Below are 12,089 nucleotides of genomic sequence, written 5' to 3' on the forward strand. Positions count from 1 at the left end.
GAGTGTTGTCTGTAACAAAAGCAGCCATCAGGGGCAACTCACAGGTGATGACTACCATGAAGTTCAGATCTTATCTCTATGCAGGGCTAAGTTTGTTAAAAAAAATGTAAGTTTGGTAAAAACAAAAACAAAAACAAAACAAAACAAAACAAAAACCTGTCCTTTAATAAGATGCATTCAGATTATCTTAGCATTTGAGATCACTCGTGACAAACTGTAATAGACAGATGAGGTAGATGTAGCCAGGATCACAGGCAATGTCATAATGGTGGCAGATGTCTGGGTTTCATTGTACACATGTGCTGTGACCTACAAAGCTGTTCTCTGATGTTGGCTAATTCAGATACTTCTGACATTTTGATATTATGAACTACTCTATTCAGAAAAAGCTCATGAAAATGAATGGCCTTTACTAGGTTTTTAATCTATTGGGGAAAAAAAAAAACCCTGAAAGCTGGGGAGACAAAGAGCTAGGATTGCTTTATGGAAATGTCACAGGTGATGGAGGAGAGAGGGAGTAGGATGCTGCATAAGTTTTCATCAAGGCTATGGGAGACATGGTTATGGGATGGTGAGATGCTTAGGAAGGGTAGCCAATAGGAGCAGCTGGTAGGAGCCATCCAGGAGAGTTGGCAGCATGGGCCACTGGAGAGCAGAACAAGAGGAACTCTGGGATGTGGGCCACAGTCTCAATGAATACTGACAAACTGAAGAGTGAGTGGGGATCACGGGAGTGGATGGCACCCTCACGTTGGTTTGTGGAGAGTAGAAAGTCAGGGAGGAGAACGTCTGGGAGGTGGGGGGGGGCGTTGTTCATTTAAGAGACAGGGGCAGATGGGGATGTTGAGGAAGGTGTGGCTGGACATCCTGATGGGGGAGGTCCCTATGGAGTCAAGCCAATGGATCCTGGAGTACTGTGCACCACGCTCCTGGGAAGGGAGGCTCTGTTTTGGTTTATTCACACACTCATTCATTCCTTTACCTCCCCCCAACCAGTTCTAATTGAGGGATCTAATGTGTCCAGCCATATATTTAGAGCTAGGAATTTGTTGGCAAGCAGGGTACGATGTATTTTATTCTCACAGGCACTACAGTTGAGAAACAGACAGGTGTAGCCCCATGCTTTCCATTGTATTTAGAAAGGAAGGCATGTGTTCTGAAGGTAAAGAAGGGTAGGTGAGGGCATACAGAGCATGATCCTGACCTGGTTTTGAAGGTAATGTCAGGAGAGACTGATAAGGGCAGGTCATATGAGATAAGTTCCATAGGAAGGCCTGGAAAGCACATTAAACAAATTCCCAAGTACGGGAAAAGACCCTGTGGTGGATATAAGCGTGTGCAGTCAAGGGGATGGAGAAGCTCACAGAGTGTGACCTGGGGATGGACTGAGACTATCAGGGGCGGACACACAGGGTCCTCTTGACACTTTGCCTTCATCACAGTGAAGGGGCTGTTCTTCTGTATAAAGGGATGGCTGTGAAAGACCTACTGAGAGTAGAGCCAAAGCTAGAACTTTCCAAACATTGTGAGCGGGTCAGGCTGACCAAAGGAGTTCCAGAGTCACCTGTCACTGGGAATCCTTAGATCCTTAGTGGCTAGAGCTGCTTTGGAGAAGCAGGGCGTTTGCAGAGGGGCCTAATCTCTTAGTGACTCATCTGCTGCGATATCTGGGGTCCAACAGACAGAAGCCATCCTCAATCCAAACTGTCACACTTAAGTGTTGGTTAGTTCACAGTGCCCCTGAGGTCTTGATGGAATGTACATCAGAGTAAATAAGTGAAGGTGACACCTGTGATGTCACATCCCAGCTGCAGTGACTTGATAGGTACCCTCAAAAGTGTATACAGCAGTATCCTTAAAACAGCTGCGAAAGACCACAGCCCAGCTCTAAGCTCACACTGGGCAGGTCCCTGCTTCATCCCTCTACCTCCTGGCTGTTTGGGTTGCAACTGCTGTTGAACTTGGCATTTAAATTGTTTTCCAACACCACACTCAGGGCAACTTTTTCCCCTTCCTGAAATTATTTCACACGTTATCCTGTATTTCCTGTGACATGTCCACACTAAGTATGAGACTAGAACAGAGAGGAGCATAGTGGATTTGTGAGTATTGCCAGAGTCTGCTGGTCAAACACTAACATTCAGTGATCATGGTGGCAGCCATGATGGAAATGATGACAGTGGCCTCGATGATCATGGCAGTAATGGTGATGATGCATGTCTCAGTTCATGCATGAGCCATGTCCCAGCCCCATTATGAGATTTTAGTCTGTGTGATTTTTTTTTGAGCAACTTGGTGCATGGTTCCCGATCATGAACACCCTTTTGCCGTGTCAAATGAAGTTGGACAAACCTTTTGTAGCCTCACTCTGATAACCAGGTCCAACAGTGTCACTCATGGTGACTGCTTTTATAAAGACTAGCAGAATTTCAAACATTTGCCTCTGAAGGGGAAAGTCAGTGTGATAATGTGCTTACAGACAATAGAACTCTTTCATGGACATTAATCTTATTTTCATTGGACTTTACAAGCTAATTCTTGAAATTTAATTGCTCAGTTAGTCGATTTACCAATATTTATTGAATGTTCAGGTTTAGCATCCACCCAACACTGGGAGGTGGTTTTTTGATCTACTAACAAAATCCACCTGGAATCAATGTTAGCTGATTTCAACACCTTCCCTTCCCTTCCCCTTCCTCCCTCCCTCCTTCCCTCTCTCTTCTTCTTCTGGTCTTCTGTCTCTCCTCCTTCCCTCTTGGACATTTTGAAGTAATCAGAAACCATTGCTTTACTTAATCAGCAGTGCTAATTCGATGGAGATATGCTCATAACACTCTCTGGTTCTTTCTTGGGAGAACAGACAGATCCCAGGGATGTTTCTAGTTTTAAAAATAATGTATACTCTCTCTTGACTCTCTCACCCTGCCCCGTGTGTGATGTATATGTGTGTGTGTGTGTGTGTGTGTGTGTGTGTGTGTGTGTGTGTGTACAGGCACGCATATGCCACAGTGCATATGGAGGTCAGAGGACAACCTTGGGGTCAGTCCTCACTTCCTACCTTGCTTGGGACAGGGTCCCTTTGTTGTGCACTGCTGTGTGTGCTTAGCTTGCTGGCCTGGGGTTCTTGGAATTTTTCTGTCCTCCATCTTTCCAGAGAAGTCCTGGGGATGGTAGATGTTCTCACCTGGGGATGGTAGATGTTCTCACCCCGTGCTCAGCTGAACATGTATTGTGGGGATCTGACTCAGGTTGTCAGGCTTACACAGCAGCTGCTTTTCCCACTGAGCCGACTTCCCAGCACTCGGATGTGTGCTATTGATCAGAAAAAAACCAGAGAACTGGAAAAGTTTCTGTTGTTTTCCAGATGAACAGTCGACTTTTCTCATCCCCCAACGATGACTCTGCCTGGGAAAGAAATGAAACTCTTTCAAAAGCAGGTAAAGACTGAGCCTCTCAGATCCTCCCCCGTCCCCTGCCCTCCTCTCCCCTCCTCTCCCCTCCTCTCCCTTCCTCTGTCTTATTAATAATGAAATGTTATTTGGAGCCCATTTTCTCTTCAAATATGAAGTGCTAGCGAAGTGGCTGATTGGAAGATCTAGCCTTTAGGCTTTCAGGTTGGCAGTCTCTGAGAAACCAACAAAGCAGTGGTCACCCCAAGTGGCATCTCTGGAACCTATGGTGAGCACAGGGCACCACAGCTTAGTGTACAGAGCCAGGCCAGTGCAGACTCAGATTCTACCAGGACTGAGCAACAGGGCAAATGGGAAACATTCTCAGAATGTGCTGGGTGTGGCTTAAATGTAGGAATGATAACCGTATGGCTATAAATCATTTTTATGAGGCTTAAACTCGGAGTCACTACATTGTAAAAACAGGAGGTGAGACGGTTACAGTTCATAATGTTTATGAAGTTTGTTAATATAAATTATGTGAAAAGAGCTCATCCCTACTGCCTTCCTGGTAGAAATCATATGGATTTAGGTCAAATGTTCTGATGGTCCTGAATAATAAGACTACTGGGTTAATAAAATATTCAATTCAGAGACACAAGCAAAAACAAATTTTAAAAGAATGTTTTAATGTTGCAAATTATGTTTCTGAGTCCTCATTTTAATCTTAATTCATAAGCAGGGCACATGAATAGCTATAGATGCAAAGTAGGTATATGTTTGTGTAGAAATGTATGCATGTATATGTATGTGCATTATATATCGTATCTGTCTATCTGTCTCCCTATATCTCTTTTCTTTCCAGTATCTGCTACTGCCTGGCTGTATAAAAGATATCAGGTACCCGAATGGCTTCCCTAATCAGCATAGTCAACCCAAGACAAAAATGTTATTAGAAAGAAGCCTTCATACTTAATCCTCTCTGGAAGCCCCCAGAGTGTCCTTTTACCGCTTGTTCTGTAATAACGGCAGATATTTAGTTTGGGAACATATGAAAATGTAGCCAAGAAGCTGCCCGGAGTCAGAGCATGACTCTGTTGATGGATGAATCTGCCTGGACAGCAAATGCCATCCCTGGAAGCAGAGCTGGCCATCAGCAGCTCCAGGGAGCTCGGTGACATTGAGAGGATGATGCATTGTCGCCAGGACAGCCATGGTGGCGGTGAGAGCAATCACCCTGGGTAGCTGAAGTGTGTGCCTGTGGTACTATATCTCAGAAATGGCTCATCTCTGGAGGAGCTAATTAGGCTTTCCATAGAGGATGCCGCTCGAGAGCAAGACTGTAATGGCTCCAGATGGGCGTTTGAGGGTCCAGGCTGCAGAAAATGTGCCCAAGACATTCTGGGTGTGTCAGTGGAAGGGGGGAACACAGCCTGAGATACTGGCTGTGCAGCCTGAGGAGTTCACCTTAGAGATCTCTGCTTAGATAGGGCCAGGATCTTGACTGATATCACTGAAAATAATTTTGCAATGAGTCAGTGTGTTAATTGCTTTTTGTCTCTGTGATAAAACACTAGGTGACCAAAAGTGACTTATATAAGAAATAATTTGTTTTGGTTTATGGTTCCAGAGGGCTAGAGTCTATGATGGTGGAGAAGGCCTAGGCCGCCAGAGTAGGAAACTGAGATATCACATCTTTAACCACAGACAGGAAGCAGAGAGAGTGAACGGAAGTGGGATGGGCTATGAACTCTCAAAGCCCTCCCCCAGCAACGAGCTTTCTTCAGTGAGGCTCCACCTCTTAAAGGTTCCATAGTGTCCTCAAAACAGAACATCTGCTGGACCAGGTCTTCAAATACATGAGCCTATGGGGGGGGGCATGTCTCATACAAACCACCACAGTCAGTATGAAGCAAAGTTGGGTTTAATTAAGAAAATTAGAGCAGCCACCCAGGAGTGAGTGTGTTTTTCTCTAGAAAGAATAACCCTTAGGTGGCTTTACAGCAGTTAGGCATCTGATTTTGAAGTCACAAAAATGTTTCAGGATATGATTTGCAATCAGGTTCAAAGTTTACAAGTTGAGTAAAGTTTAAGTAAGGATGATGAGCTGGCTTCCATATTTCTCATCTCTTAGGAATGTCCTTTGTGATGGAGGCTGTAAGCAGGGGTTCTGAGGTAAGTTGTTTAGGTGCATGGGTGAGAGATGGGGCAAGAGTTGAGAATAAGCTCAAAGGTCACATATGTGGAATTTGTGGTTGGAATATTTCATGCCAGAAGTCAATGTGACATCTGCTCTAGATGTTTAGAAAACGGGGGCAGCTTGGTGTAGTGTTTAAGGTAGGGTTACAGAATTTTTTAAAAATTTATTTGTCTGTCTATGTATGGAGGGGCATTCTTGTGCTGGTGCATGTGAATAGGTCAGGGATAACTTGTAAGAGTTGATTCTCATTCTGGGAATCAAACTCAGATTGTCAGGCTTCGTGGCAAGCATACCTACTCTGGGTGCCATCTCGTTGGCATGTGAATAGGTCAGGGATAACTGATGAGAGTTGATTCTCATTCTGGGGATCAAACTCAGATTGTCAGGCTTGGCGGCAAGCATACCTACTTGGGGTGCCATCTTGTTGGCTTAGGTTACTTTCTTGCACAGGTTGGCTGAGGAAGCACCAGAAAAGCAGCTGAGAAGAACACAGGAGAAAACGGGAGCTGGGAAGTGTGTAGGGCTGTGAACCATGGAGTCCACATGTGTAGGTAGGAAGAGACCAGCATTCTTGAGTATACTTTTCTAGTTGAGACATCTCTCATGCCAACGGGGGACTTAGTCATCAATTGGATTTCACCTTATGGAAGGTCCTGCCATTTCCTCATTTCTTGGATTCCTGAGATGGGTGAGCATAAGATTTTTAGTCTCTGTGGGGTTGCTCTAAAGCTCATCGATGAGGGGGATCAAGCTGTAAGAGCTTGATCAGGGTACTGGACCATAGGCTAGCAAGGTCTTGGTGCTCAGTCAGGAAGACTCAAGTAATACAGCTTGGGAATCTTCATTTCTGCATCCCCATTAGCACCATGTAACTACTCATTCACTCATGTGAATTTCCATCATGTGAGGGCGGAGAGCCTTATGGTTAAATTGCCTTCTTGGCAAGACCTTGAGAATCTTCTGGCTTGAGTAACATTTCAGTTTCCTATGATTAATAGGATCTGAATACGAAGGGAGAAAGAATGTGGGAAAGATGACTATTTCTACCCAAATTCACATCTGCTTTTAAAATCAGAAGACGGTGGAAAGTCCCTTCCAAAGTCCAATTTTCCATGTTCTAGAAGAGTCCCTTTGTCCCTCACTCATCGCCCTGTGGCCTGGCTGCAGGCAAGGCTGCAGGTGTCAGGAAGGGGTGGTGGGGAGTCAGTTAGCCTAGCTGGAGCACACCTGGGAAACAGGTTAGCAGCAATGTCTGTGAAGGGAACAGACAGAGGTTGCCTGAACTTGCCATTACGGATTCTGGTGGCTTAGGGAGGAAAGCAGGGTGAAGGTGGCATGAATTTCCTGCCTCCTGATCAATTAGGGCTGACCTTTACAACTGGCAGTTTTTAAAGGGTGGGTCTATGATGAATGAGAGGGATCAAGTCTTTGTAGTAGTTCCCTTAAACAAGGAGAATAATGGTTTCTCTGCCCAGTTCTACTAAGAACAGAGTCTCACCATCTTTCCAATGATGGTTTTGGCTCCTGGGTATGAGTGGAACAGTAATCCACACTACACACAAACCTTTGGTTCTGCTTTGAGTACTGTCCCATTTCTCCATAACTACAAGAGAGGCCATCAGTTGGATTTCTCCAATTGGGTGCCATCTTGTTGGCTCAGGTTACTTTCTTGCACAGGTTGGCTGAGGAAACACCACCATCTCTCTGTGTGTGCAGGGCCCCTCTTACACAACCATCTCTCTCTCTCTGTGTGCAGGGGGCCCTCTTACACAACCATCTCTCTCTGTGTGTACAGGGGCCCCTCTTACACAACCATCTCTGTGTGTGTGTGTGCAGGGGCCCCTCTTACACAACCATCTCTCTCTCTGTGTGTGTGCAGGGGCCCCTCTTACACAACCATCTCTCTCTGTGTGTGTGCAGGGGCCCCTCTTACACAACCATCTCTCTGTGTGTGCAGTGGCCCCTCTTACACAACCATCTCTCTGTGTGTGCAGGGGCCCCTCTTACACAACCATCTCTCTCTCTGTGCAGGGGCTCCTCTGCCTCACAGCCCCTGTTCAGCTTCTCCGGGAGTTTCATTTTTCTTCCACAGTTTGGGGCAGCATCTCCTGGTTTATCTTGTCCACGGATCATCCTGCCTTCAGTGCTATGGGAGCTGAGGACAAGGTACCTCCCTTTCTTCCTTGCTACATCTACCGATGCGTAGAAGTTATTCAATAGATTAAATGGCAGGATTGATATCAGGCAGCTTCTTGGAGCCATTTCTATGTGAGGGGATCTTATTGAACCCCAAGTCTCATAGATGAGCAGGGAGGGAACCTGATTGTGTGATAGTGGTTCAGAGTCTGGCAGGGAAAACATCTGCTTTTGGAAAACATCTGCTTTTAGGTTTCTTAACAAGGTTACACACTTGTTAAGAGGCACCTGACTGTGTGTTGGCCTGCTTTGTCAACGGGGATGGGGGCTGATTTAAGGCTGCTGGGCACTTCCTCTGAGCAGTGCCCACCTTGTTCTGGTGGGGAGAGGTGTCCATGCTTTTCTGACCCCTTAGAAGAAATATCTGCTGCTGCTGCTACCCACAGACAGCCCGAGGAGACACATGTGAGCTTATTGTACTCACCGAGGTAGGCCATTTACTGGAAAGGACACATCCCTGTCACCCAGGGCTGTGTGACAGCCCTATCTGCTGTGTCGTGAAGAATCATGAGGCTGTGTCCCTTCCTGAATTCTACCTACCGGCTGCCTGAGCCTTGGTTTTCTGTTGTATCACAGTCCTCTATAAATAGTACAGTTAACAGTTCTCTCCGCCCTGTGAGAGTTTCTCTCTGTAGCTTCGTCTTGGCCTTTATCACCTAGTACATAATCTAATTTAAGAATAATTGGTAAAATCCTGTACTATGCAGAGCCCGCCTCTGCTTCCCAGCCCCAGCTTCGTGTCAGGCCGAGCTGCAGTCAGAGGCTTCAGTGTTTTCTCTTGAACTCACCAAAGCTCCCTGCTGCTTTGGGAAGATGAAGGGATGTGGCATACTACCTTACCAAGAGCTGGCATGAGGCAGCTTGTCCATGAGGACCACTGCCTTTCATTCTTAGAAGGCTGGAACTTTTCTCTGCAATTTCGTTCTTTCTTTTCCTTTTGTAAAACACAACACAACACAACACAACAAACAACCAGCAAACAGTTTTTTGTTGTCTTGAGACAAGATCTCATTGTACAGCCCAGGATAGTCTGGAACTTAACTGTGTAGCCCAAGCTGACCCTGGACTTGTGGTAGCCTCCCTGCCTCAGTTTCCCAAGTGGTGGGATTACAGGTTCAAGCTGTGTGCCTGCTTTCTATCTGTAATTTCAATTCATGTTCTCCCTGAAGCACACAAGTTCTGCCTTGACCCATGTGTTAGGGAGGTGCCTCTGATCAGGGAGTGTCCTGAGGGACAGACTGCTCTCTGGGCTGTTTCTTCAGGGAAGCATCACTGAGAAGCCTGAGGGCACTATTGAGTAGCAGCTCTGTGCCACTCAGCATAGAGTCAAGATCTCTTAAAATTGCATGGTGAGCTGCTTCTGGCCTCAGAGTAGTTCCTACCCAGGAAAGCTGAACCTAAATCATCAGTAAAGCTCACAACATAAGGGTCTCCAAGCCCCACCCAGAACCTACAGTATCTGAACCTATAGGGGCAGAGCCTATCTTCTTACCATGAAGGTCCCTGCTAAAATGCCTACTCCACGTCTTCTAGAATATCGTGGTTAGAACGTGAAGTGTCCCCCACAGGCTTATTGTCGTACACTCGGTTCCCAGCTGGTGGTGCTATCTGGGAAGGTTGTGGAACCTTTAGCTGGGGAAGCCTTGCTGGAAGAAGTGGGTCATTGGGAACAGGTCTGAGATTTGATAGTGCCGCCTTTACTTCCTACCTTTTCTCTACTTCCTAATTGTGGGTGGAATGTGACCAGTTGCCTCACACCCTTGCCATCACTGTCCCTGCCGTGATGGACTGCATCCTTTCTTAAATCATGAGCCAAATTACATCCTTCCTTCTTTAGGATTCAGTTAGCCATTTTGTCACAGCATCTAGAAAAGTGACTAGTCCATAGGGTCATCGGCTGCGACATTTTTAAGAACGGAAGGGGTAATAGTTGCTAGTTTCGTGACTACCATTGAATTGTGTAGAAGAGTCATGCAGAATAGCGTTTAATAAAGGGGTGTCTTACCCATATCCTCTTCATGTCAGAGGTGAGAAGGAATTCATGCTCTGGCATTATGGGATAGCCTGACAAGACACCTGACACTGGTCAGAGAAAAATGCCACAAGTAATTACTGGAAGTTACATACCCTTTCCAGAACTGTGTGTTATCCGGGTGAACCTGCACAAGGAAGCATGTGAACCTCCAAATTCACATGGACCCTGATGGGTAGAAACTGCTTGTATGAGTGAAACGTTAATAAGATGCAGAAAGAATGGACTTGGTTATGAACTAAAGTGGGATTTTTTTTTTCTTACCCAGTTGGCTATTTAAGGAGAGAATTTCTTCTACTATGAATAAATGCAACATTAACTTAAAGCAACACATGGGATCGAATGCATTTGAAACCCATTGTGATGTGTAATCTAACAGTCACAGTAGTATCCAGCTAGTAAAGAAACATTTACTGGGCAGCTGTCAGAGAGGGTTAAGTCACCAGTCAAGTGAGCTTCAGATGACACCAAACCCTCAGTGCTTCTACTGTGCACCAGGGCGCTCCTGACTTGTATTACACGTGGGGACTGATGCCAGCATGCTGCTTTGGAGGAAAGTGCCCTTCTGCCTGCAACCCTTGCTCTTGTGAGGTCCAAGTCCCTCTACCTGTGCAGGTGAATGGTGTCAATGGCAAATGGTGGGAGAGATGGATTATGCAGGGAGCCCCAAGTCTGGCCAAGAGAGAGCTTGCCCATGGAAGTAGCACAAGAGGCTATACTCCTTTGTAGCTGCCAAAATTTGATGACCCAGTGACGTCACGTGTCCAGAGACAACCCCTATCCCCTTGTTTGAGCAAGAGATGGGGACGATCTGGCTTCCCATTTATAGGTGCCACGGGTCTTTAAAAAAGCCTTGGTCTTATGTCATATGCCTACCTTGGGTACACAAGGAAACACGATTATAAAAACCTTCTGGAACGTTCCTCTGACTGGTATTTGACACCCTGTCTCTGACTTCTGTGTAGAGAGGGAAGCTCCCAAATAGCATTTTAAGATTCTGCTGTGATGTTTCTGTTTCTTGAAAACTGCCTTAACCATTTGGGGTGAACACAGATCACAGAGGGCTAACTTTCCCTAAAGCAGCGTGTGTTATTTTTAAATGAAGTCTTTTTGAAAGCATGCCTTTATGTGAAGCCAGTGTAGGAAACAGATGAAAGCAGATGGGCTCGGGCTGAAGGGGTCAGTGAGCCTTGCCTCAAGTGGGCCTTCGCCCCTAAAGAACAAGGCCATCCAATGGCATGCTTTGCAAGCTGCCCATTACAGCACTCTAAGGAAAGAATGTGCCATTTGAATAAGAATTGACTTGTTGTTTTTGTTTTGTTTTGTTTTTAATGTGGAGATGTCCCATAGTTAACCTGGAGTCCCCATGGACCATATAATTTATCACCGTGGGCAGTCCATTTGACCAGTCATATCCCTCTTCCTTATGAATCTGTATACCATTTCCTGAAGCACATGTCACTTTATTGTGTATTTTCCTGGGCACCACAGAGCCTCAAGCCAGAGCTCATATTACACAATATTTTCCTCTTTATGGGTGGAGGGCTTCCCTAACAGGTGTAGAGGTGGAAATGTGCTCTGGGATTTTAGCTGCAAGATGGACAGAGCCATCATTCATGATAAGTCTGTGCTTTTAAAATTCTCTTTCTTTTCCAGTCTCCAAAAGCTTTGCATTAATGATATGCAGCTATGGTTTCTTCTAGAGCCTTCTTACTCATGTTGGCATGAGTCCAGCTCCCCACTCCACTCTGAATGTGGCTTTTCATGATGCTTCTTATATGCTTAGGTTTGATTTGTTCTTCTTATGAGATTTAGGAGGTAATCTGTGAGGGTGATTAAAGGCCTAGATTTGTTTCCTGGTGTGTATTTAGGGGTGGGAGTAGGGAAGATAGACAGTGTAAGGGTGGAGTAGATTTTAGGGTGTAGACTCTGTGCACCAGTTAGAGTCTGGGTCAAGGAATAATGTCCTTGCTTTTAGACATGCGAGGACCTCAGACCCTGATGGTCAGAAGGCTTGCTGTAGCTTTGATCCTGAGTCATCATAATTACTGGTTTTTAAACTAGCATTTCTGGAGGTCAGTATCCTCACCGGCCAAAACAGTACACATGCTTGTGGGGTGTTACCAGTTTTGTCGTCTTTTCTGAAGCATTCGGTTTGTGCTGTTTGGAGAAACTGAGAGGTTAGGAGAGAGGTGGAGAGGAAGGGCATAGAAGGACAGGACAACTTGCTAGATGAACTGTGGGCTGGTGCCAGGTCAGTTGTTTTAACATA

General features: G+C 45.7%; 1 protein-coding gene across 4 annotated transcripts in view; it reads left to right on the top strand.

Annotated features, from left to right (window-relative positions):
• C1H10orf90 (chromosome 1 C10orf90 homolog) overlaps window positions 1-12,089 on the top strand; it is a 230,394-nt gene that overhangs the window by 21,598 nt on the left and 196,707 nt on the right. For 3 of the 4 annotated variants that reach the window (XM_028868928.2, XM_028868909.2, XM_028868920.2), the window contains one exon: window positions 3,365-3,437. The exons of the other annotated variant lie outside the window; for it this stretch is intronic. In XM_028868928.2, the coding sequence (XP_028724761.1) occupies window positions 3,365-3,437 (73 nt within the window). The remainder of the gene's footprint in view (window positions 1-3,364; window positions 3,438-12,089) is intronic. 4 annotated transcript variants of the gene reach the window in all.

This window comes from Peromyscus leucopus, chromosome 1 (genome assembly GCF_004664715.2).
Source record: "Peromyscus leucopus breed LL Stock chromosome 1, UCI_PerLeu_2.1, whole genome shotgun sequence".
Classification (NCBI taxonomy): domain Eukaryota; kingdom Metazoa; phylum Chordata; class Mammalia; order Rodentia; family Cricetidae; genus Peromyscus; species Peromyscus leucopus.